Genomic DNA, 27803 nt, shown 5'->3' with positions numbered 1-27803 from the left:
TCTCCTCTGGTTGGCAAGATATATTACACGCTGGAGGTTGAGATGCTCCATCCTTTCTATTAATGGTGGAAAAGTTCTGAATTTGATGTTGCTTCCCTTGCTTTCACTGATAACCTTTAGTCATGTAATTGACTTCAGTGGAGCCTGTGCTCAAAAAAAAAAATCGAGAGCTGCAATTCTCAGTGGGGAACAGACCAGCTGAATGCATCAAAAAATGGTAGCAGAATGGAAAGCTACAAGCCATTGCCTCCATTCTCACAAAAGATTCTGATTAAAGAAGGGAGTTAATGGTATTTCTCTGGTAATGTATATAAGTCATTCATTTATATCCTGCTGATGAGTGTAGCTGAATTACAAATACTCCTAATTGCTTGGGCACTGAATATGCACCTGGTGAATATGGGAGGAAGTAGCACAATGGGAGGTCTTGACTTGTGACTGAGTACCCAAGCAGATGGAAGGGGGTTAGCCGAGGTTTGCCTCACAGGCTGAGTGAGGAAAACTTGTTTCCCTATGTGTGTCTCAGCTTTAGGGATGACTTAATAGGATCTTTCCCATGTATCTTCTGAAGTGCGTGATTTTTTAAATGCCAATCTTTAATAATACCTTTCCTCCCAACAGGATATTTTAATTTATACTTGCTTTAAATAGACAGACTAACATTGGTGTTACGAGGTGTGATAGGAACATGATCATTTCAGAAGAAATCACAGAAAATTAGGCTGCCTACTGCTTGCATGAAACAGAATAGGTGGTTGGAGAGAAGTCTTGTGCAACTGAGCATTTATTTTCAGAGACTGGAGTGTAGCATCTTTCATAATTCTGTTATTCAATATTCTAGAAGCCAGGTTGAATCCTTAGTGCACATAAACTGGATGGAGGATATACTGACAGGGTTCCCAATGACCATATTTTACTGTTTTTTACTCCGTCATGAGAACTGACAGGAACAACATTTGAAAATCCAGAAGGTGGCATAGTTCAACACTGTGTAGACTGATACTAACATACAAAAATGGGGAGTGCCCAGGCCAGTTGTTTAAATATAGGATGCTAGAATATGTTTAAATATAGAATGCTTCAAATTTCAGCCACTAAAACTCAACTCTGGCTTAATAATTTTGTGATCGAAACTATATCTAGTTCATTTGTATACTCAGGTAGGATAATCAGCTTCTATGCTTCAAAGTGCAGGTAATTAAAAAGAGGTCAAAGAACAGTAGTTTTCTTCTGTAAACTTTACTGCAATGTTTTGCCCTGAGCCTAGGACTTGGGATAAAGTAGATTTTGGTGGCTTCAAAAAGGTATCTAATTTAATAGTATGATCATTTAGCCTCAAAAGTCAAGCATTTCTTTTACTTGGCTCTTAAGAATGAGACATCCATAGTTCCCCTTGAATTCAGCTAGCATTATCTTCACCTCAGACTATTAACACATAAACAGAGGTTTATGTGATACCTAGTGGGTCAGTCGTATCACCTTCGGAAAGCTTCCCTGCAGGGTTCTGTGATCTGTTCAAAGCCCTTATTTAATCTGACAGCTTTGTTCTGTTGACTGCTTTATGCACCTCAGGCGCATCTGCTGAGGGCCAGATTCACATTTGTGACTGTTCTAGGAAAAGGATTATGAAAATTGGTACTGTGCGAATACAGCAAGCACCACATTGAGTCCTTTTGTTTTCCCTTTGAGGTTGTTTTTGCTCTGGCACAGGTGGCTTCTTAATAAGCTTATATCTTTATGATCTAACTGGAGCACTTAATAGCTTAAGTGCCATTAAGATGCTGTATTTTGAATGTTTTTTCTTCAGGAATATACAAGAAATATTCATTAGTTTTTGCAAAAAGGAAAAAACATAATACATTTTAGTGATGTTTACACATAAAATACCTGAAACCAGTTATTTAAACTGTTTTTCCATCGTGATTAATGTGAATGTAAGGGCATCTGTGCCTGTGACTGACTTTTGTTTTCTTTGATAGTAACTGATTGGTTCCAATTGCAGAAATGCTCAGCTGCTTGAAAAACTGAGTTGTTCAATTCTCATTGAGTTTTTAAGACTTTGATTCTGGACTGCTGTAAATTTCAGGATGACATGACAAGAATATTCTTGAAAGTTTCATCAGTTAATCTTTTATTGCTGTGACAGATAAGAGTATTTTATGATGCATGAAGAAGCTACAGCAGCTGGGCTATCTTATGCTATAATCAGATAAGAGGACAATACAGTGAGAAGAAGAACATCAAAGAATACCTATTCCTAATTATTCTAACTAAAAGTAAAATAAAGAACTTGAGACAGACCAATTGTATTCTGGTGAAGCAAAACCTGGTACTTAAACTTATTTCTTTTATGTTTTAGTGCGGAACAGCAGCAATGGAATGCATGAGGCAGTATGTTGGGGAAGTTCTGGATTTCATTGCAGATATGCATACCTTAACCAAATTGAAGGTTGGTTCTGGGCATACATTGATCTAAAGTATATGACTTTTTTTTAACAAAAATATGTTTTCTGTAAGGAACCTGCCTGGGAGACACGGTAGGAAGTGTTTGAGGATGACTGACAGGTGTTTTTTCCTTTCTCTTTTAAAAAATTGTTAATACTGTTATAGATTAGAGACTTCTGTGGCAGCAGTAAAAAGTAGCTTATGTGGTGTTGAAATGGAGGCTGATTCAAATATCATCAGCACACAATAAAAATGCGGGCTTGGTTTTTCTGAAATGTTGATCATAAGCAAATGTCATACCAAAGTCACTGTGAGAAGTAGTCATCTTTAATATAACCCAGGGAAGCATAAAACTCCTTGCCTCTACAAGTAAGTACACTCCTGTGTAGGAAACCTGTGTCTCTTATATACACAGACACTTAAATTAATTGGAAGTTCAGAGGTAATTAAAATGCAGTAATTGGCCTAAAAAAGGGGGGTGTCCTTTTTCTAATGGATGCTGTTGTTTTTACTGTCAGGTTATATTCTGTTGAGGTGGAGAAAAACCAAATAGCTCTTACCTCTGTAGTCCAAACTGCATTTTGGTTTCTTTATATTAGTTGAATGACAAATTGTTAAGAGGAGTGATAGGAAAATACTTCTGTCAACATAAAATACTTTATTTAGGAATGCATTTCATGAAAAGATCCTAGTAATCATTAGCTGATCAAAACCTAGAATTCCTGCTTCATTTATTAAGCAGGATATAATAACATATTAAATTTCCTACAGAATGGAAATTCTCTAAGATGTTTTGAAAAATAAATAGCGTAGGTTACAGTGCTGCTCTGAATTTTATTTATGAAGCAATGAAATGAGAATTTTTACCCCACTAGTTTCTCACACACTCACTTGTTCACAGTCCTTCTGGCTCCTCCACCCCACCTTTGCCCCAGAGGGGACACCTTATTGCAGGTTAATAATACTTACCACAAAAAGAAGAAGAATCCCAGCTAAACTGAAACTTGTATCTTGAAACTCACTGTAACTGTATTTTACTGGATAAAATATCCCTTTTCTTAGGTTCTCACCCTCCTGGCCATGAATTTCTTTGAATTAAAAAAAATAGTCTAAGGGAAGCAGCCTGTTATGCTGGAGTAGAAATTTACTTCAAAGCACAAAGTAATTAATCATTTTAAGTTGAATTGGATTGCCTTCCCACTCTATCCTCTTAAGTTATTCACCTATTTTTCTTAAAGTTCAGAACTGCTTTCAGAATAGGTAGGCAAATGAATCATAAATGAGGCAAGAGATACATCTGGTTTGCTAGTTCCACAGGAAAAAAAAATGAACTTATCTGAAACCAGGAATGGGGAAAATTTGTTTATAAATACTGGCAGGTATCCTCACTCCTGTGTAAAATGTTTCTGTAGAAAACTTTCTGTCATTGGACTTTTTTCCTTCTGCCCTTCTTTCCTTGAGCTGTAGTCTGAGTTTTAGAGTTGTTCTTACAGAGCTGAAGTCTGATGATTACTTCTTATGCTCAGCGGGACTATTTATTTTTAAAAAATTCATGAATTGATATAGGTAGAACATGAGCTAAAATTTTGCCCATTTTTTCACTTTCATGTTTTGAAATTCGACAAGAAGCTTCCCAAATAAGTCATCTGCCCATTTAAAACTACGTCAGAAATTGCATGTTGTTTTGATTTAGCCATGTAGTACAGGAATCTGAGGACAAAATTAGCATAATAGGAGAGTCAAATATGACCATAATTTTATGTATTGTAAAGAATAAACTTTTCTGTCTTACAAAATTAAAAGGCAGTTTTTATTTACCCAGAAATTATTTAACCACTTACTCTGTGGCTTCAACATATTTGAGAAAATATTTGTAAGCATTTCTAAGTTTACAAATAGTCAGAACTTCAAACAAATTCACAGCATTTAGATTCAAATTCTTGCAAGCTCATTTAATATATTTCCTTACATTGCTTGGGTTTTATTAACAGCAGTGTTACTCACTAGAAAATGAGTCCTAAGTTCATCCAGTTGTACGATTTCTTATGACAAGTGTGTATTATCAACAGCATCTGGGGTTGATAGCTAGCAAAGAATGCTATATGATTTATATGACCAGTAACAATCCCAACAGCAGAAGTTTAATGTTGGTTTCCAAATTTGGAAATTTCTACTCTCTGTAGGAATTCAGTGAACAGAAATAGTTAAAGTTGTTTATTTATACCTAATGTCATCTTTTGTGTGTCCAATAATAATGTCTGTGAAAGAGGCTAATTATTTTCAGTCCTTTGTGTTAGCAACTACTGCATTATAAAAAAGGTATAAATGTTAATTCTCAAAATAATCACATTTCAGTGTACTGTTTCTGTTCAGTTTATTATGATTTTTTTTCTCTTTGCAATAACATTTTAATTGGTAAAGTTTGATAGGATTTTATTTAGAAAATTCCACCATTTTTGAAGGTTTATAATGTATTTACCTGCAAAACTGTCTATCCTTTTTACTTGTCTATATAACAAAGTCATTAGATATTCATGCTGGTACATAGGGGTTTTTTCTCTTGAAAGAGACTTTAAGTAAGTGCAATTTGAGAGTGTAAGTTTCTGGGGTCAGATACTTATCTGTTACAGAAATACTATTGGTTCACTGATTTTTATCCTGTTATAATAATTGAATAACTGATGACCTGATTTTCTTGTGCGAAGCATATGGCTCTCCTTTTAAGCAAGCAACTGCAGTCAGCCTGTGTTCTGTTATAGTCTAATACCAGAAGGTAATGCAAAGTTAGCTTAATAGAAATGCAGAAGTACCTCAAGAAGCACCAATGAAACATCCCTCAAAGCTGGCAAAGCAGGATAATTAATTGTATTTACAGGCATAAATATTTGCGTGTTTCTTGGTAAGAGGTTTGACCCTTTTTATCACCAGAGCTTAAAGGCATTTGTAACTGAAAGGTGCAATATAGCTGAATAGTGCTGGTGAATAAGTGAGAGCTTCTTTCTGAACGTGTAAATAGAGTATTGCACATAGCATCTGGGCAGGAAATGCCTTCCATCTTGTTAAATGGTTAGGTTCTTTTGTTTTCACCTAAGCTCTCTGGATGTGCAAGCATTAGTTTGTATTTATGAGCTGTTGTACAGCTGCCTGTACATTTTGCCCAATTTATATTTTGTATGGCCTCTTGAAATTGTGGGTGGGGAAAGATCTGCATCATACAGGTGTTACTCATATAGGGACTGGAGAATTTTTTAAAATCTATTTCTCAGTTTTGTTTTGTAGACACAGTTAGAGATCCTGAGAAGGAATTGAAGGGGAGTGAAATAGAATATGCTGTTTTTTGGAAGAACTTAGTTCAAGCAAAATACTCTTTTTGGGTAGGAAATCAGATCTTTGCCTTGCAGAGTCACATGAAGACTTGTTCTCAGCCACTGCATGAAGACACATTTGGTGGACATCTGAAAGTTGGTTTAGCTCAGATTGCTGCCATGGAAATCACCCGGGGAAACCACAGGGACAACAAAGCTGTGATCCGATATTTGCCTTGGCTTTACCATCCTCCTTCAGCAATGCAACAAGGGTGAGAACGCTTTTCCACAAAAAGGAATACTAAAATGAGTTAGAAATTGTCACAAAATTATGTTTTTATTGCCAGATTCCATAGATAAGATCCACAGTAGGGAATGGTGGCAGTGGGACATTGAAACAGCTACTCAGCAGTTCCGGGATCCTTAACTGAGGAATTTGTCAATGTGATATTTAAAGTACATGCCAAAGGGACAGTGAAGGTAACTCCAGGGGCTTGACTGGAGTAACACTGGAATTTAACTTGATTCTTGGTCTAGATGCAGACAGTGAAAAGTACAGAGGGACTTGATCAGTCCTAGAATTACAGATAATATTCTACGAATTGTAGACAATACAATGGGAAATGGCCTTTGAAATTATGGAGCACAAATGAGTGAGAACTTTAAGTGTAGGCCTACTGATGTGATAATAAAGTTAGATGAGAGAAATCCTGCTCAAGACATGTTTTCTGTCCCTTTTCACTGTGAGAGATCCCTTGTGTTACAGTGACAACAAATGAGATGTTTTGAGTGTAGGCAATTGGATTATGTTTCAACAAACCTGTATTCTTGCCCCAGCTTTGTCCCAGACTGCCTATCCAGGATTTTGGGCACTATGCTGCTTAGGCTCCAGTCCTTTAGATACATCTGCATATGCACTCATGTGGAGCATATCTGCTTTTGGAAATATGGAGTGCTTATCTCCTTGCACTTTAGTTTCTTACATGTTAAAAAAGGAATACATGCTCTGAATTTAAGGTAATGAATTACTTTAAGATCCTATAGGGACTTGTGGAAGAGCATTTTGACAGAGTTTATTAAAAATCAAAAATTAGTGGCATGCTTCTTGTGTAATATGAGTCTTTGACAATGATGTCAAATTAGAAACTAGAAACAGCAGTGAGAGTAGCCTAGTAAATAGTGATTTACTGATGGAAAAAAAATTACATTTTTCCTGTGCCTCTGAATTCAAATGAGTATTTACTCAGAGCTTAGAAGCGGAAAAGGGACAGACAAGATGTCACCAGTAAAGGGCTCTTCCTTTTCAGATTATATAAGCACACTGCTTTGCAATTAGACATTGCAGTAGATGGTGGACAAACACTTAAGTGTCACAACAAAGCATAGTCCCTGCCCTCAAAAACACAATCTAAATGTGCAAAGAGAGGCTCAAGAACATAGAAATTAACTCTGCTTTACCAATGGAGAAGTGGAACACAGTGGAGGTAAGGCTGCTGAGTGGTGTCCAGGGGAGCTGAGAGGAGCGTTTCCACTTGGGCAGTCCTTCCCATCTGATGATATCTGTGTAAAAAAATCATTGTATATGGAAGCAATGAAGCTGTGAATGCTTTAACCTTTTATAGAGACTGTTTCTTAGACCCACCAAATATGTTCTATTGGACTTGTATATGGTACGCCAAGGCCACTAAGTTCTGTGTGGTTGGGATCTTCCCAAAGCTGTACCAATGATCTGTGTCTCCAGCACCCTGAGACTGCATCTGCCTAATGTGCATAAGGAGACTCCATATTTTGGGGAAAGCCAGAAAACTTAGTATCATTGTAAAATCTGCTCTTTCTTGACAGGCCCAAAGAGTTCATAGAATGTGTCTCACACATTCGTTTGCTGTCCTGGCTACTTCTGGGGTCTCTGACACACAATGTTGTCTGTCCAAATTCTCCATCATCTTGCATGCCTATTCCACTGGATGCAGGTTCACAAATTGCTGACCACCTTATTGTTATTCTGATTGGGTTTCCAGAGCAATCAAAGGTAAGGGATTATGTGTTTTAAGTAGAGATGTGTTATGTACTGGCCTTATTGCAAACATTTATTTTTAGTAAGAAAAAAAGGAGGGGTAAAACCTTAATAAAATCCAGGGCCTAGGGAAAGAAATCTCTGTACAGTTTTTCTTAAATGCATAGAAAACTGATGAAATCAGTACAGTTAATGAGGTTTGGCTATTTCAAAATGTCTGAACACAGGAGTGAGGAAAGAAAAATTGAGTTCCAAATTGAACCTTTAGCAATGGCAGTCTCTGTAGCAAATCTTTCAGAAAGTTATTTATTCTAGTTGTATATTTGCACTGGATAGCATGTAAATAATTTTATGATCAAAATCATTACAAACAGTGATGATTCAAGCACAACTTTTTTCTTAAGGTGTTCAGGACCAGAAGAGTTATTACAGATTATAAGACATTTGTGGCAGTAGTTTAACACAAATATAGCAGCAGTCTTTGACACCAACCAGGGTTTTATTAGTGACAGAAGCAGAATGATCACACATCTTATACGTAAAATCCTCCTTTCTTTCCCTTCACCAGCACACTGGTGCTTTCCATTCATTTCTTTGGCCTTTTTTTGCTCTTTCAAATACTTCTTTTCAGTTACCAAGCAACCATTGCAATGTTTGGTGCAGTCATACTGCCACAGAGCATGAATCCCTCTTGCACTTGCAAACTGAGAAAACATTTCTGACCAGAAGCATCTTTCTTGTAATGAAGTAGTTAATGTCCAGCAGTCCTGGAGGCTCAGACCCTGTGGTATATTACAAGGATTAGCAAAGAACCATGCATGAGTATGCAAAATGAATTCTCGTTCCTTGACCATTTCCTTGTGACTATGAGCAGTCCCAGCAAAGCAGAAATGGATGACAGATTAACAGAACAGATGTAGTAAGATCATGCATTTTGTATGATAGCTGTCCTTTTGGTGATCAGAATCTGAATGACTTACCCCAACAGCATTTCTGAAGTGGAGTCACATGCGCCAGAGCCTCCATACCTTCCACAGATTGCTGTGGAGATTTCCATTAAGAAAGTTTCAGAAATAGTCCTGAATTTTCAGAAATAGTCCTGTTTTGCAAAACTAACCTTCTTTTAAAGGGACTGACCTTAGTGCCATGCACTTAGATGGCACGGGAGCATGTTTGCAAATGCAGTTTTTGGTCTGTAAATATAAACCCATTTTTTAAACATGGACAAGATGTTATCAAGTGTACTTGACTTACTAGTTCCTAATGGGTGGGAAATATGGGAAAAACTGCACGGTGGGACACATGACAGGGGATGAAAGCCTCTGCACTATATCCCAATACACTTATTTAAATAAACATTTCCTTTTATTTTCTGTTTCTACAGACATCTGTTCTGCACATGTGTTCCCTGTTCCATGCATTTATATTTGCTCAGCTCTGGACAGTGTATTGTGAGCAAACAGCAGTAGCTCCGACAGTCCAGAATCAGAACGAATTTAGCTTTACAGCAATCCTCACAGCCCTGGAGTTCTGGAGCCGAGTGACACCGAGCATCCTCCAGCTAATGGCACATAACAAAGTGGTGAGTCAGGTGCTGCAGACAGATTTAGTACAGATTAAACTCAGAGGAGGCTTGGCTCTGTTTCAGTGGAATACAACAGACTATGAATAACATCATAAAGTGACTTTGATGCTTTTGAGAAATTAAAGGGATAGCTAATTAGTAGTGGTTTAACCTCACAGTGGGCCTGAAACTGGATCTAGCCAGAATCTGCCTGAAACAGCATTAAGAGCTTGAGTTGCTGCTTGTTGGATTAAGAGCTCTTTGCATCACGTCCCATTTTATGTATATTCCTGCTCTTAACTGTGGTCTGTTGTTTTATCTGACTCTGCCTTACAGCAGAAATGAACTGTTCTAGGATAATTCTGTGAATATCCATTTGATTATTTTTTACCATGTGATGGTGAAAAATTACACAACTGCTGACAATTGGCCACCCATAATTCACTGGTTACTTATCAGAAATAAGCGACATAAATATCTCTTGAAACATTTTTGAGTAATGAATGACCAGAAGGAGGCATGTCTAGAAATAAGATTTAAAAGGGAAATGTTCACTCTGTCCAAAAATTGTCCATATCATTTGTTTGGAAATAACCTTTAAACATTTGTTTATCCCAACTACTCTCTTCTGTTGGAGCAACTTTGTACAATAAGAACTGAGGGGTTCCAGCAGCCCTCTCATAGCTGCTCTTTGCTTACCCTTGACTGCTGATTCTCTGCACCTGCAAGCTTAGGGTTAAGAGCTTGTTTCTGATGGGCAAGACCTACTGTGTTTCCCACATCCGAGATAGTCACGACAGCTCAAAACTTTTGAACTGAGGTGTTCACTAGTAGCTCTGGCTCTGGAGAGCCTGATGTTAGCTTTGAGTGGGAAACATTTTTATATATGGCCCATTACTCTTAAGTCAGGTGCTCTTAAGGTCTGGGTTTTTACGGTTTGATGCTTTCAAGCTTTTCACTTTTGGTTTGTTTGGGTTTTCTTTTTTCTTTTTTAAATGTAGACCTGTTATGTGTATGGAAATTGTTTTATATAGTTCCCCTTTCCCCATGTGAAACATTTCCATCCTAGGCAGGTATGGACCTTGCCCTTTTAATTGTAATTGCATGGGCTACACTTGAAAGTCTCAACCAGTTACTGTTTCCTGTGTCTTGTCCATATCAAGCAAGGACCACCTATAGCTGTCTTTAGATGATATTTTAGCAGGGTGACATCTAGCAGGGTTCCCAAGACACAGTGGTTCACAAGCCATTGTTGGGAGCAGTAGTTCAGGGAGCTCAGGGAGCTCCATTTGAAGGAACAGGAAGTGTGCATAGCATTCCTAACCAGCCCCTTGTTTAGTCAGACACAAAAGCCTCTTGTCAAGCCTTAGGACAAGAATATGACTGGGAAGTCCCAAGTTCCAATCCTTTTTCTGAAAGTATATCATTATGTAGCTTTAGTGCCACAGTTGTTAAGCTCTCTGCCTCAGCTCTTGCTCTGTGAAATGTAGATAATAATACTTGCCTGTCTCACAGGGGTGTTGTGAGGTTAATTAGTTAGTGTTTGTGAAGCACTTTGAAGATGAAAAGCACAACATAAAAGCTAAGTTTATTATTATCAAGGGGAATTTACATGTAGTTTAGACAGGCACTGTAAATACTCACTGCTGGCTCAGGGTGTTTGTCTTGTACCTGTGAATTTACACAATATGAAACATAAAAAGCTGTCTGCTACCAAATAACTGATATTTGCATCTGTCATAAATTATGATACAAAATGGAAGAATTACAGACTAGCTGTCAGTTAGAAACAATAAATTGTCTTTTGATGGGGGATAAAAAGATGGGTTTTGTGAGTATGTTAATTTTCAAAGATTCAATAAATAAGGATACCAATTTTTGACACACAGATTGATGAGAATTACACAGCAAAGATATAAAAAACAATTTATGATGTCTGAAAAGAACAGAGCCAAAGGCAACTTGTTTTGACATGTGACAAGTATTAAAATATATCAAGGATTGAAATACTTAACCAATAGATGTTACCACATTGGGGTAAAACTAAATAAAGAAAAATATCCCATATGTGCTCATGTAATATTTAATCTTGTGTGTCAGTGGTTGATAAATGCACACCTAGTGATTCAGTATCCTATCTGGATACTGAATGACCTATCCTAGGTCCTTTGCCTAGCAAATACAGGAAGATTCTTCTTAGAGACTATTGGCTTAGTTTATGATATTGTTATGCTGGACATTAATTTGGTTTTATGCTTGATTTTTCTTTTCCAAGATGGTGGAAATGGTGTGCCTGCATGTGATCAGTTTAATGGAGGCTTTGCAGGAATGCAACTCCACTATCTTTGTAAAGGTAGGCATACCATACCATGACTATTTAGTTAATGAGATTGCCTGACTGTTCTGATTTCTGAAAGTACTGTCCTCTGCTTCCCTTCCCACTCAAAAAAAGGAAAGTAGAAGAAACTGAAGTTAAATGTTAATGCCATGATACAACCTAGCAGAACATACTGAAAAATAAAATCTGTGGTAAGAAGACCAGACCACAGTCTCAAATTCAAGTTCTCCTGATTTTTTTTTTAATGGACATCTACTTCCTCTTTCCACTGTCACTAATGTCAATAATGATCTTATTTCTCTAATAGACACAACTAATGTCACTGACTTTGAGAGCCTCTAGCTATTGCCTGAATTTTCAGCCATTCTGTATCTTTTAATCATCATAGGTCCTTTGCAGATCTCATCTGTGTTCTGAGCCTCACATTCTTTTAGGTGGATAACAAAAACTTTTTGCCACAGTGTTTTTCTTGTTATTATATGCATATGTGTTGTTTCTTTGGAAATCCATATTCAGTCTTCCATGGGTTATCATAGTGTTTGCAGAAGGACTGAGGTAGTCTCACAAGCATAAATCAGTATTACTAGCCTTTTCTATGTTTTCCCAGTGCAAGAGAGCTTCCACAGAAGTAGTTAAGGTTAATATAGTTCTTCTGTTGCTCTAAAGGAAATTTCTGACTGTTGCTTTACTCCAGTCTTTTGTGATCAAGCAAGAATTGAAAATAAAGTAGCTAAAATTGAAGGTCTTTATGTCAACTGACATGAAAGCATTCACACTCATTGTGAAAATACAGATTTGTAATGTCTTGATTCACTACAGAAATTCTGTCACTAAGGGATGTTAAAGTGATTATGGCTGTGCCTGAAAGACGTATGGACTTCACTTTTAGCCAGTCCAGGATGTTCAGAATTTGACAAAGATGAAGAGTGGCTTTAAAGCTGTGAAAAGAGAGGCCTTTGGGGCCAAATCCCTGTCACAAATCAAATGAATGCTTTCAGAGGGTTATATTTGAGAGTATATATCAATATAATTCTAAGTCAGGTTAAAAGAACATTGTTGTTACCATAAAATCAAGCTCATAAAACTGTGGAACTCTGAGTTAAGGTGCTAAGCTTTCATGTTTAGTGGATAGGAGATGGAAGAGAAGAATCTGGGTGACCAAATCCCCTTTACTCAGCCCCAAAGTGAAATCCTGCATGAACAATATATCTACATAACAGTACTATAGGATTCATAGTTCCAGGTTACTATTTTTTGTCAGAACTAACTAAGTGTAAAAATATTTATTGTAGATCTGAAAAATAAGCGCCATGATTTAGGGAAAGGCTTACTGTGTGTTTGAAGTCCTTCAAAGACACAGGGTTGCAAAGCTTATTCACACAGGAACCAGTGAGTGGCTTCTCTAATTTAAAAAATCAAATTTGAGACTGTCTCTTCTTCAGTGACTGTGACGTAGATCTGAACTTTGTTACTCCTACTTTGTAAGTCTGAATGATGACCATTCTTTGAAAAAGAGTTTACCAGACAGGTTTTAGGTAGCTTGTTTTATTCTAGACAATTTTATCTTGTGTTTTAAAGCACTTCTTTTCTCTTTTATTTAGATATAATTCTTTCAAACAAGGTTTAGTTTTCACTGAAGGAAAGGACAAAGTGTAGTGAGTTCAGGCTTTTTTTATACAGAACATTCTTATCACTCAGAGATTTATTCGGCAAAATTAATAATTCCCAATGAATTTCTCTTGGAATTGAGCACAGTAGCATTGATAAATACTGACCGTATATCATTCTTATAATGATATTTACTGCAGTGTGTTTTATTCCATCTGAGGATTCAGGTGGTGCAAAAACTTACTTGTTAATGAAGTCATTGCATGATTAAACACACACATGTCTCTAATACACCAAAATGAGAAGGTGGTGCACGTGACATGATGCCAAGTGGTTTATGGATAGCTATCCTAGGTGGCCATTTTATGTATGGTAAGTGAGGGGAAAAAAGAGAAGACATGAACAGTGCATCTCTCCTTCACTGAGACAAGAGTTTTCTTTATACCTGAGATAAGCACTCCTTCATCTCCTCCCGGTGTTGGTGCTGTGAGGTTTCCTCCTCCCAGTACTGTTGGCCTTTGCTATTAAATTAAACTCACACTGAAAGCATTGAGATGTGTTGATTACTTCCCATAGTATTTGAGCCATTTCATATATTCACAGAGGATATTTTTTGGATCTGATGTTAGACAGTCTTTACCAATCTGGTGTGAAAAACAAAGTTGCTTTCCTATGAAAACATTTCAGCCATTATGCATTTAATTTTTTTTGCTAAGTTTTAGCGAGATATATGCATACATACACACACACACAGATGCATATATATACACGTATGTATTGAATTCATTATATATTCCTCTGAAGGGAAGCATTCTGCTTTAGAAGGGCTTAAATGAAAGTGTTCAACTTTTCTCTTGCTTTTCTATGTCAAAGGAACTGGGAAAGTGGCCATACCAGGATAGGCATTGGTGATGGAGACCAGCTCCTTGCTGATCACATCTTTGACCATCAAATGTATCTCTGAGGAACTTGGGAGCCTACAGTAAAGGCAGGAACAACTCAAGGCCTTTTGCAGAGACCCAAGGGTTTTATGCAGCTCCAGCAGCTGCTGTCTAGCTATTCTACAGCCTGGTTTCCCTTTAAAAATTGGACTGGAATCAGTATAATTTTGTTGAAAATATAAACTCAAAAAATTTGACAGTGTCTGACAGCACTCTGTTCTTCCAGCTCTTCTTTCTAACTAGAGTTTTGTATTCTTCCTTTGTGAAGAAAAGGCTGGCTGAGGATTAGTTAACAAAACTCAAGTGCTTCCATAAAAATGTCTTCTTGTGTGACTTATCTATCTGGCAGCTGTAGCACTAGAGGGCTTGCTTGCTTGTGCCTGCAGCAGAGTGTTTTATTTCTCTAAATATGTCCAGACCCTGGAAGACAGAACTGGTGCTGGAGGACAAAGATCTGTGTCTGACCTTAGACTTGTCTAGAAGAGATATCGATAAAAGCTAGTTTCCATGAGCGCCCTTTACAGTCAGTGGAGATACAGTATTTTTGGACATGATTCATCTTGATCTATTTTAGATACTTGCTTTGGGACAAGATGAACTAAATGTGAAGTGCTTGATTCTCTCAGCTGACTGTAAAAGTTGTCCAGTGAGTTGGTTCAGATGCAGAGTACCCTAAGTTTTCTACCTGGCTTCCCTTCTTGCTTGATGTACTTCTGACACCAGTCCTGCCACCACTGGCTAACTCCATAGGAACTTCTTCAGTGTCAGATGAAGTTGTCAGTGATATTTTGTTGATGGCAGTGGGGTGTGGACCATGGCCTCTCAGACCTGTTCCTTCCTCACCAAAAACACACCTTGGGATTGTGGTCACTGCATCTTATTAAGCGCTTCATTAGTGTGAGAGCCCACGGAAGGGTGTACAGAGCCCACATGTCTGCATCTGGCTGCGTTCCAGCTGTTTGGGCATTCATCTGTCTGTAAATGCTGAGGTTTGACTATGGTTCTTCATGTGGTAGACTAAGTAATGAGTCCTGACAGAGCTGCATATGATTCTCCAGCACAAGAGCACTGAAATTGAAACAATTATTGTTCCTTGCACAAGGGAAACAGCACTTTATCTAATGTTGTCAATAGTGATTAGGTTTAACTTGCAGCTCCCTGTAGCATAATTGGCAAATTGCAAATTTTAATGCCATATTTTAGAACAGTAACCTCAGTGGATAAATTAATATTGAAAAACATGAATACTTTTGCTAGAAGTGCCTCTCTGGCTTTCATAAGGTTGTCATGTTACACTTCCTCAGAAGTAAAAGTTCCCTGAAGAGCAGGAGTCTGAAATACATATCGCTCCAGTCCAATCACAGCTGACAGATTTGCAGACCTCCTCACCTTGTCATTCTGGATAGCTTTTACCTGTGCTCCCTGGCCTACAGAATATCTCACATTCTGCAGTGCAGCACTGATGTGACTAGTAGCTTATAAAATGTTGATTACTATTTAGATATATGACCTGTTATTAAGAACTACTGCTGCATGGTTTTTTTTCATTTTTTGATGTATACCTCACCATGCAAAATGTTTACTCTATTTACTCCAATATTGCTCACCTGCGCATACAAAACACCCTCACAAGGAAAATAAGAATTCACTTCCTATACTTCCTATAGCAAGTTTAATTCTGTATTCTCATCATTGCCTTAAACAGGATATCAGTAATTGGTGCTCATGATCCATCAAGCTACTGACAAGGGAAACTGGCTTCTTTACATCCGAGAGCTACCTTCTCCAAATACTTTAAATAACCACATTTTCAGATTTGTGGTTCAGACCATGCCAATTCAAATGGCTAAATGCATTAGAGATATCTTTCTCTGTCTCACAGTAACTGTAGCATGTTTACAGTCACTTGTATAACAACAAAATGCACTTCTTCTTGCAGCTTATACCAATGTGGTTGCCAATGATACAGTCAAACCTAAAGGTAAGTTGTTTCTAGTACCTTATCATTTTATTCTTAGAACTGTACATTCCTGTAAATTCTGGAAATAAGATATGATCTGCAAACTCTCTGAAAATAGGTAATTGTAGCATATGCAGATGAGATGTAGGTCTGAAGTGTGAGCATACATAGAGAATCATTGGCTGAGATACTTGCCCTGTAGTCAGTACTGCTCTACTTTTCCCTTCTGGAACACTTTCCTCTAACCAGGGTCTATGTTGGGGCCTTTCCTCTCTATTTACTGAGATCGGTTGTTCCCTGAGCTGTGGTTTACTTAATGTCTTAGGCTTGAGAGTTCCCTGACAAGTCAGGGTTGGGACTCTTGACTCAGGAGATAGATTTGAGTTCTAAAGATGATATTGTGGGCCTGTTTGCTTGGGTAAAACTGTGCCAGCTGGCCATCTTTGTAAGGGAGAGCAAGGTGGATCAGTGTGGTTTGTGAGTCAAGAGAATTTTGATGAAGAGAAGAAAAGTTTTGGAGTTGGTCTCAGTATGGAGTTGTGTCTGTAAGCACATATGCCTTCCATGGCAACACCACAGTGCAGGATGTGGAAGATAGAAATTTGACACTGGGGCAGTGTAAGAAACTCCCTGGCCAACAACCTATACCATTCAAGTTGTTATATGAATGTATGTGTTAAAGGTAAAAAACTACATGTTTTGCATCATTTCAACAGCATTTATCTGCTGGACTTCAGCTCCGCCTCCAAGCCATCCAGAGCAATGTCAACCATCACAGCCTGAGGATGTTACAGGGGTCAGGACAAATGAACAACAGCTCATCTGTGCTCCGCAAGTGGCTACAGTGTACCCAGTTTAAAATGGCTCAAGTAGAAATTCAGTCATCAGAAGCTGCATCTCAGTTCTATCCTTTATGATTCATGTAATTTGTTCCAAAATATTAGTTTTTTAGCCTAGCAATAACAGGGTTAGAGCTGTAAAAGACTTTTTGTATAAATCAGTATACAGAGTACATACTGTAGCTACACTTTTTAGCCTAGGACAGATTGTGAAAAAGCTTATAATGGGTGAAGCTAAGGGCCTGCTCCTGCCAGTTTATAATTACAGTTACTCAGGATCAGCAGGTTCTAAGTCTGCATTCATGAACATGGATTGGACTCAAATCTATCGTATTGTACATATCTCTCTGATCATTGAAATAACTTGTTCTTAAATGTTTCTTTACATTATTTTTGAAGCTAAAACAAAAATCACTTTTCTTTAACTTCTATTTTTTTTAAAAATAGAATTGTGGGTATTCACAAACATGGAAGTGCTATGTTGCTATTTTTTGACAATTACAAAAGAAAATAGGGTTTTTAGGAACCTTTATATGAGTTTTTAGGGGGGATGTCTTTTTTTTTTTTAGAATCACAGCTGGCAATGCAATAAAATCTGTCACTATAAACCAGTGATGTTCTAATGAAGCTTTTTGTCATCATCTTCTGGGAAAACAGCAGCTTGTAAGGAGAGTTGTTATGAAGTGCACTTAGAAATTAGGTTGTTAAACTGTGCCAATTAATTTGTCTTTTTTTTCAGTCCATTTTCCAGAACTGCAAGTCTGACTTATTATTTTTTGAAATACTGCTTTTACTTAATTGATTCTCTGCTGCTGTTCTTTGTAGGTTTCATAGAAACCTCTTTAATTTTGTGACTACTGTATTGTATTCTTCTGTCTATACTTGTATACAGTACAATTAAAAAGATATCCCAAATCTATTCTTATTGATGTCTACAGAATATATGTTGCAGACTTCAAGAGGAGCATGATTGGACTTGAACTTTTGCATAATGATATTTACAAATCCCACTATTTGCATACTGTTGTATTAAACATGATATTTAATAACAGATGGATTTTAATATCATTAGGGGACTCAGCCAAAGCCCATTGGAATCTAAGGAGAATCAATTAACTCAGTGAATTTTACATAAAGTCTTGAAAGCATCATGATTTACCACCTCTTGTAATAAATACTTAAATCTGTGCAATCCCAGTTGTATATTCTGTGTTTATTCTGTAATGCACTGATTAGAAAAATAACAAACATTAAGTTGTATATTAGAAGGCTATTAAATTCCTGGTCTTTATTACCACTCTCAGGATCTGTCTGAGTGCATTTCAGGTTTTGTGAAGGGTCAGTCTTTCCTCACTGCATTTACTAAAATAAAAACGGAAATGTTTGCAGATATGCCATTAAAGTACCATTATGCATTACAAAAACAACAAAAATAAAACCAACCAATGAAACAAAGAAAAGACAGTAAGGCATGTGCTAGCTTGCTTAAAATATGCCTCTTTATGTGTTTCCAGTGGAGATAAGTTGATTTAGCTAATCTAAAATGGAAAGCAACCTAAAATGATCTACGTGGAGGCTGGGGATGAAAAACGGTAAGTAAGGATAAAAAGGAATGAGAGAGATCCTCCCATTGAGTCAAGACACAGAGTGGACTCCCCTTGCCAAAGTCAGCCCCAGACCTGACCAACTGTTTTTGGGCCTAAAGGTTTTAACAGCACTTAATTGATAACCTAATTTAAGCAATTTAACAAAATATTCTATAAACACACCCACTTAGAGGCCTATCTTACTTACACACTTAACATACTTTAGAATCCAAGAGGGAACACACACAGTACACTTACTACAGCACATTCACACTCCCATGCACACAAAACCAGTATGAGTATGTAGAAGGTACCTGTGAAAAATTCCCCTCGAGTTCAATGAAGTATTAGCTTTGGATGCCTTTGCATCTTCTCAACAAGTGATGGTGAAAGTGGGGGTATCAGCCCCATCAGCAGCATCTGCTCAGAGGGAGGTGGCCTAACGAGCCTTTCTGAGATCATAGTGTGGTCTGACGAGGAGCAGGGAGGGGGATGCACCACCACGGGCATGCTCTTGAGCTTGGAGTAGGTTATTCTCAAATATTAACCATCTTTCTTGCATCCTTCTTTCATCCAGGGTCATAACTCTTGGGACTCTTAGATCTCTCATGGCGTGTTTATTCCCCTGACTGTGTGCATTAATGTACAGGTACTTCAGAGAGGTGCCCGGCATGCTGATTTCCTGAAGGGGTTTTGGGATTTTCTCCATAATGATTCCCTGTAGGCACTTTCTAGCTCATCTGCAGAATGCTGGTGGTTGAGCTGTGTTTTGTTGATTTTGGATCCCATCCTGTCACATCACCCCAAGCTCCATCACTCCCTCATGGGGGTGCAGTACCAAGCTAAGTGGTAGGCAGTTGGAACTTTGCCTTCGGGCAAAAAGGAGCTGTGGTCTGTGTTTTCAGTGGGACTCACTCCTTCCATTCCTCAGCCGTGTCTTCTTCAGTCTTGTGCCTGCAGCACAGGTGACACCTTTGCTGAGTAACCACATTAATAGCGGGCCCAGGTTCACTATTGTAGGGGCTGGGGTCTCTCTACTGAAATGGAAGTGCTATTGGGCCCCTGAAAGTGGGATGTGTAGGAGAGAGATTTTTTGTATTTTGATATGCTGTGATCTGGTGAAAGACAACTGAAAGACAAGGAGAGGGAGGGAATATGAGGCCCTTGGGTGTGAGGTGGGTGAGCTTAGATGGGTGCAATGGGAATTGTGGAAACCTAAAGGATGAAGAGAGATGATTTGCAGGAGAAGAGTAGAGCCTGAGAGAGCTTGTTGTTAAAACTCACTTCTGGAAAGGAGAATCTGTGATCAGGCGTCTCACTCAGTGGATAATGCATGGAAGCAACATGGTGAAAGCTCTTTCCCTACCTAGAAAAATCTGATTCAAAGCATCTATGTTCAGACTGGCAAAACTCAAAAAGAATGCAAATACAGTGGTGGGGAGTTATTAAAATTAAACAGAAGCCAAAAACAGACCTGCTGAATCCAGGTCTGTAAACAGTTTAATACTGTGAGAATTGAGATGTGGTTTCAGCTCTGGGTTTAGAGATAAGAGCTGGTCACGGAAACTACTCCCATGTTTCAACATAGGATTCAGTATGTATCTGTCACTGATTATAATTAATACGGTTCTCATGGAGCTGTTATGCCTAGGCAGATTAGGACTGCAAGTATGTATTAAGAAGCTGCTTAAGCATAGGGGATACAGCCTGGAAGATGGTATAACCAGTATAGGGGTGTTCGACTAATAACAACAAATAACATGGGGCTTGACCAGATATGTGTGGTTTAAGACTTCAGGAGAATCTTTGAAGTGCACTCTAGGGATCTTCAGAAGTACAGAAATCTGCATTAGTAGTTTTTTAAAGCACTGTAAAATATATCTTTACAGTGCCTGAGGTCAATATACATCTCAAGTCACATTATCTCTCTGAAATAGCCCTGAGCAGCAATTCTTTATATTCTGTAGGAAGATTAGGAAATAAATAACACTTGGTGTTCCCTGAAAATGCTGCCAAATAGCAGTGGCAAATCTTTCTGCTCCGCCATGCTCCCAGCACAGCTGTGTCTCTGGGTGTGTGTCACCAGGAGCAGAATCCATTCTCTGTAGGATCATAGAGAGCTGCCACTTAGGAACAGTGTTTAGTCTTCTGCTGCAATAAGCTGCTTAAATCAACCCTTGTTACCAGGATGGGCCTAGTAAAAGAATTAATTTAGTGTATGCTGAACTGTGAAATTGCCAACAACAAGGGGCACTGTGGATGAAGCGATGGTTAAAACCCCACTGCTGCTGGGTTATGTAACCCGTGTCCTGAGCGTGAGGTTAATGTCTGCATGGGCATCTCAGGGGGTTTCCTCTGCCTCTGGAGAAAACCATGGCCTGAGCTGCATGCAGGGTCACACAAACAAAGGCTTTTACAGCCCATCAGTTAGTACCTACATACGTGCCTTATCTTATACGTAATGTTTCTGCAACGTGTCATTAGAGCCGTGGCAGTTCAAAGGCCCTAAAAGCACAGTTGGTTTTCTGGCTTTGCTTTCCATGCTCTGACAGCAGTCAATGTGCTCTAGGACTGATGAACATTCTGAGATGGAAGATCTCTCTGAACTCTTGCCTGCAAAGCTTCCTTTCAAGCTGGATGAAGATTACCAGAGCCCAGGGCTGTTTGTCTTTGCTAGCGTGTCCTGGAAAAGAGTTCTGCAGCCAAGAATCCTGTGCTACTCCCCCAGCTGCACGCAGCTCTGGGAGAGTTCTAGCCACAGTTTTTCTCGTTGCCTCTTAATGTGACTCTTTGACAAAGCAGAAGTCTATTTTTTTTTCAACAGGATCTGAGTCTTGATTGCACAAGAGCTGCTTAATCAATGATGTGGGTCTTCAGCCAAGCAGTCTGCCTGAAGCCAGGCAGAGGCAACAGCACTACAGTTTATTGGGCTTGATGCAAATTTGAAAGGCAGGGCTCTGCATTTTTCACTTGGTTTCTAACTCTGAATTACTCTATCCACTTCTGCCTCTCCCTGCTGAGCACAATTTCAGCTGAAGTCTGAGCATCAAGGGACAGCAGTGAGAACAGTCATCAGAGGGGAAGATGTCCTGATGCTCCCCAGCTGCAAAGTGATCAGGAAGAGAACCTGAATCCACCCTTAGCATTGGCCTTCCCAGGGTTTGCTGATGGGGAGTCAGTGGCTACCATTGGAAATGCCTCAGGTCAAAGAACAGAAGGCCACATGACAAAGAGTCCTGGCCTGCTGGTGACCTGCTGTGCCTAAGTCGTCCAGCTATGAACAGGGGGGTTTTCTGCTATCACTGTTGTGGTTTGTGAATTTTAATGTGTACAGGGAACAGGAGGTTGTGAAGAGCTGGCAGAGCTTGGGAAGAGTGGCTTGTTTCTCATTCATAGCTACAAAGCATTAACATGGAAAAGTGGAACGCATGACTCAGTCACTGGAAGTCTACATTGTGAATTATTTTCCAGTATTTTGCTGGATTTGAAAGATACCACACAGCTTTCAGCCAATGGCTGAGCAGCCTTTAGTGCACTGCCCCAGGTAACCTACTCTGACACTGCGTTTAACCAGCTCCCCATCAAACTGACAAGCCATGACTGTGAGCGGGGAGGCTCTCAGTTTGATAGACACCACGTAATGCTAGGTCAGTAGTACATAACTGTTATGGCTGTTCTGCAACTTTAAATCCTTTCAGAAAGGCACATCAGCACACCTGTGAAGTTTGACACACACAATAAAAATTTTATAGGTAATAGGTTTTTTAGACAGGTTAGCTTTTCTGGCAGCTCCACTACTTCTGGATGAAGTCAAATTGATTGCAGTGAAGAACTTTACAAAAGGTTTGCTACACCTGTGGATCCTTGCCATGTAGGAAAGTGTCAGTACAACAGAATATAAAGGACTATCACTAAAAGAAATAAATTATTTATTAAAACTGTTACCTACTTCGCACTGCTAATGAAATCCTGTGTACACAGTGTTGATTTGTGATATCCAAAGCAAATACAAAGTGCAGTTGTACCAAAGCCTACAGACAGGCAAAATTTGCTCCTGTTAGGGTTCAAAGCCCTATGTATAGCTGAGAAGGAGCAAGGATTGATATGGTGAAGTGACCACAGCAATACGTGTTCCAGGTGCTTGTGGATTCCAGGGAGATGTCACATTAAACTCCTAAACTGATGCAGCCATGATCTGATCTTCTTCCTCCAGACACATTTATTCAACACCAGGTGTTGCCATCATTGTGCAGTCAAGCCAACAATGGAGGTTTTCTTCTTAGTAAAGTACATGTGTGTGGGGCAAATTAGTTCCCCTGTTGTTGTCTCTTTGTTTACTCTGATCATACACAGCTCAGAATCTTCCTAAATCATCTTAGTGCCCCAAGAGCTGCAGCTCCAAGAACTTTTGCTCAGGAGATCCTATTAACTGTACCTGACCAAAGCATTTTCCAAGCCTTTCAATAATAAAATCATGCTATTGGCATTTTCTTCCCCATGATCACCACCCTGAAGACACCGATCTGGTTCAAATGTCAGATGTTTATCAGCTCTAAGCGTGTGTCACTGAATAACAGTAGCCCAGACATGTTTCTAAGCTTTCCTAGGAAGAGTGTTAGAGGACCAAATTATTTGACCAACTAATTTTCCTAGGCCAGCTTCTAAATTTAAAATAGTTTATTTCCTTTTCCTTGCACCAGACCCTCTATCAGTCCCAACAGCTATGCCTGGATCCCAGTCAGAACTTTCTCAGCCCATCTCTAATGATTATTTAAGATCCATTAAGGGTTGGCAGGGTAATAAAGGCTGAACAAGCCAGGAAGAAGATCTGCTTTCTACTGATTATATGAAATTCAACCTATGTATCCCCAGCATTTACAGATAAAAATTTTCACGTTGGAACCTTCTCTGCAGTAATATTTATGTTTCATTATAACTACTTTAGTATTTTTTAACATTTCTGTCAAAAGGAATTGCAGCTGATTTACCTAATGTGTACTAATTTGCAAATTAATTCTATTAACCAAATTAGGCTTAACTGATCTGCATTGTCCAACTATTCATCTGACTCACCCATCCACACACAGAGAGTAGCCTCAACAGGTTATTGTTCTATTCCTTTTGAATCACAAGCCAGCTGCTAGTTTTCCCCAGCTGTGAGGCTGAGATCAAGCACTAGGGCTGCTGAAGATGCTTCACTCCAAATGAGAGTATTAGATGCAGGGAATTTAATGCTGCCTCGAGCGTCACAAGGCAGCGCAGAATGACATGGCTTGGAAACCACAGCAGCATTTCAAGGCTCTGTTCGGTCCCAGCTTGAGAGTGTTTTCCTGTGTACTGTGACATCTGTCCTGGCCTTCACAGTGAGTGTACAGTGGTACTTGGAATGTGTAAAGGAGAGCAGGACAAAGAACCAGGCCCCCTTATGGCCTCCATTGATGGAGCAGCCCCAAGTATGACATAATGCTACTCCCTCACAATTCAAAACAAGAAGGGATTTGGTGAGAGTTTGGTTTCCCTTACCTCTTCATGAATGCACAGAGCATGGCCTGTAGGGACCCGAAGACCTAAGGAGGAGCTGTTCCTGCCCTGTTCCAGGTGTGAGAAGGAAAGGTCACACTAAGACCAGGTGCAGGTGGATCTGTGCCAGTCTGAGGCTTCCCTGACCAACTTTTCCAGCTGAGAAACCTGAATCTTAAATTTTAGCCAGAAGTTAGTTTTCAGGTAAGTGATAGCATCTTGGGGTATTTAAAATGCAACTCTAGTAAAGGACAATTCCAGAGATTACGAAATGAATCTTTGATGTTGGGACCTTTACATCCCTTGCAAATACTTTTCCTCTTTGCCATGGGAGAGCTTTCTTGGGTGATGCCTTGAGCAGAGGGAAACACAGCAGGCACCTCAAATACATCTGTATAGTTTGAGTTGAGGTTAGAGCTAAATCTAAGAGGCTAAGAGGCTTTTGTCATTATTCCAGTGCAAAAGGAACAGCTGATCTGAGTCACAGACAATGTGAAGGATCTTGGCATCGTCAAATAAAAACCCAAAATATGATTTAACTTAGCTTCTCTAAGCCAAGAGCATCTTACTTGAGCTGTCACATGATGCTGAAGTGGGTCCAAATCTTATATGCCCTCCTAAGTCCACCCTTTGTAAGCTCAGTAAAATATTAATTTTCAATGCTGCTGTCATATGAAAAGCTGAAAGTATCAGTCAAGTGTATTGATTTCTAAAAGTGAAAATTGAGTCTCAAGGGACTCTGGCTAGCTCAGAGGGTTGCATAATGCACTGATGAACCTGACAGCCATTTCTGTCTCCAGAAGAGAATGGTGGCTCATGGCTGTAGAATGTTGCTCACTTTTGGCACACTCTCAGGGACTAAAAGCCTTGACCTGTACAGTTTTCTGGGCATTCATCTCAAAGCAAGAAGGCACTTGAAAATCATTGCAATTCTGGGCTAAACATCTTTGGTTCTTGATACTTAAATCTTTTTTTTGTTTTAGAGGGTGTTCTGTTGCTGAAAATCTCTCTTTAAGAGCCTTAATAGAGATGGATAGCAATTTAAGAACCACATAAAGGAAAATATATTTTCATCATTGAGAGGACTGATTTACAACTTTTGAGATAAAAAAAGGTATTTCAAATTCAATGATTGCTTCTCTTCCTTAGTATGTTTAAGCAGCATCAACGTAGCTCAGAAAAAGTGCAGGAGTGATTCCCAAAGTGTCTTTGAAAATACCATCCTTTTTGTGCTCTGAATACTGCAGAAGCTTCTCAGAACAACTTTTTAATTAAAGCAAAAAAAGTGCTACTCACCACAGAAGTGAAGTGGCCTCCTCTTTGCCTTCTAAATAGGAATTATGATTTCAGCTCCTTCATCACCACTTCTACTAAGCAAGAATCAAAAGCAATCAAGTCTGAAGGACCATAGGAATCTCAGATTAATACAATCAGCCTGACAGTAGGGAGACTTCTTATTTTTTTGGTATCAAAATAGCAAATAATAATGCCAAGTAGGTTTTTTTTTTAATTTTTTTTTTTTATTGCCACTTGCTTCACACCATTAAATGCTTTGGAAGAAAGGTACAGTAACTGCAGCTATTATGGTTAAACTTTAGATGAATGTACTTGTCAGAATATAAATGAAATCCTATATCACTTTGCTCATTTTGTTTTGTTTTCCCCATCCTAAATGAAATTACAGGGAATTAAATTTTTGAAGCATGACCGTTGCACAGAGAATCATTCAGCTAAGAGCTGGCCACCTGCAAGAGGTTCTCTTCTCCCTCCCCTTAAGCTTGTTATTTATTGTCTCTGTTACTAATTAGGTTTCCTGACTTAAACTTAGTTTGCAGATGATGGATTTTAAAGAATATTGTAAGGGACAGGACATCAAGGTCAATATTTGAAATTGGCAGAGAAGTAACCTTCAGAGGGCTCATGCTCTGTGATAGCTCAGGAGAGGGAGAGGCTGTGAGCTGAGTGGACAGTCTTGTTAGTGGGTTTTGTAGGTTTTTTGAGGTTTTTTTTGAGTTTTCTGGGTTTTTTGGTGGGTTTTTTTTCACCCTTAAACCACAGCATGCAGCAAATAGCACTGCTGGTAGCGACACCATGGTTATGAAAGTTAAAAGCCTGACTCAGTAAAAGGAGCACCTGGTATGTGAAGGGCTTCCCCAGGCATCTGGGAAATGCCTCAGGGTGGAAAAACAATATATTTTCTTGCAATCTAAGGGTAAACTGACAAGGAGCACAGGGGAGAGGGAAGCACTATAAGCATTTTAGATAAACATTGACTGCTTTGTTGCTGACTGAGAATTCAGACAGGAGCTTTGCAGGGCTGAACCAAGAAGAGTCGTAATTGGATCCATGGCTAATTCTGCAGCAGTGAGGTGCAGTAGCAGCTTATCTTTCATATGTACAAAATGGAAAATTCCACTTCAGTCCAGTTCTGGTGCTAGATCTACTTTAAATAACTATTTTCTCCTCCATTAGACCTAATGACTTCTTTACAGTCTCTTGTGATAGAAGGCACTGCTTGGAGCAAATAGGGTGATTGGAGTATGGTTCTCCACTGGTTTCATGGTTCAGGGCACCCTCTCAGGAGCAGAGTTTCACCATTTGGCCTACGGGGGCTAAGAGGAGTATTGTCTGAGTAAGAGCCCAGGGTGAAAGGGCAACAATTATTTTAGACTACATGTACTTTTGGTGCAGTTTCTCCTTCTGAGAAATCTGAGCTGTTTGTTCAAAGAAATTGGACAGTTTCCTTCCCTGACTGATGTGGTGGTGCCAGAATTTTTCTTCTTTGACTTTTACAATACTTTTCCTTTTGACAAGACAAACTGAGGCTCTAACCTGTGATCAGCCCAGAAGTGCTCAGGTAGTTGGAATAGATTGATCATTGTAGGCCCCTTCCAACAGAAATAATATATAGTATAGTATAGTATAGTATAGTATAGTACTCCTATGCTATTCTATTCTACTCTGTTCTAAATCCAGGGTGCCATGTCCAGGGCTGGGAATCTGTGATGATTGTTACTCGAGGCTCTTTTTTCAGCATCAGCTGTGATCACAAAGATACACAAACTCTTGGCTAGATCTTCGAAGACTTATGTAAGACTTCTTCCTATGCAGTGCAGGTGGCTGGGGCTAGAGCCTTGAGAATCTTCCCTAAAAAATCAAGTAAGTTGTAATTGTTATGACTCATTCATATACAAAGCTATAGCCAGGATGACAATCTGAAACAAACTTGGAATCACCCTTCAGCTGGTTTACAGAATATTCCAGTAAATCATGCAGTACTGATGGAACAACCCAGGTATTTCAGGTGGTTTTTGCTCCATACTTTCTTGTGATATCTTGGTATTTATATATGCAAAGTCTCTATTTTTCACACTGGGATTAAGTGGAGGGAATCACTCATTTCAATCACTCTTACATTAGTAATAATTCAGCTCTCCCCAGCAGGTTGATTAGGTACACTGGGCAAGAGAGCTGTAGGATCTGCTGTGACAGGAGGGAGTGACTGTTTGCTGAAACACTGCTGTCCACGGAGGTTCATTTGGGAAATGTCAGCAGTGGGTGAGATGGAAAGGATGTGTTTGAGAGCTTAGAAGCTAATGATGGGACACGCTTCTTGCTACAAGAGGAAGCAGAGGACTTGGAGTAATTATTTCTGTTTTTATTCCAAGGCACTGCTCTTTATT

General features: G+C 39.0%; 1 protein-coding gene across 11 annotated transcripts in view; it reads left to right on the top strand.

The window, feature by feature from the left end:
- Positions 1–18311, top strand: part of UNC79 (unc-79 homolog, NALCN channel complex subunit) — a 107420-nt gene extending 89109 nt beyond the window's left edge. For 10 of the 11 annotated variants that reach the window (XM_032112398.1, XM_032112397.1, XM_032112391.1 and 7 more), the window contains 7 exons: positions 2360–2449; positions 5847–6022; positions 7593–7779; positions 9149–9346; positions 11604–11681; positions 16155–16196; positions 16892–18311. In XM_032112398.1, the coding sequence (XP_031968289.1) occupies positions 2360–2449; positions 5847–6022; positions 7593–7779; positions 9149–9346; positions 11604–11681; positions 16155–16196; positions 16892–17092 (972 nt within the window). In that variant the 3' untranslated portion in view covers positions 17093–18311. The remainder of the gene's footprint in view (positions 1–2359; positions 2450–5846; positions 6023–7592; positions 7780–9148; positions 9347–11603; positions 11682–16154; positions 16197–16891) is intronic. The other variant, XM_032112389.1, reaches the window with a different exon arrangement.
- The last annotated feature ends 9492 nt before the right edge of the window (positions 18312–27803 follow it).

This window comes from Corvus moneduloides, chromosome 6 (assembly GCF_009650955.1).
Source record: "Corvus moneduloides isolate bCorMon1 chromosome 6, bCorMon1.pri, whole genome shotgun sequence".
NCBI lineage: Eukaryota > Metazoa > Chordata > Aves > Passeriformes > Corvidae > Corvus > Corvus moneduloides.
Note: the sequence above shows the minus strand (reverse complement) of the source record. Positions and strands in the feature narration are given on the sequence as shown.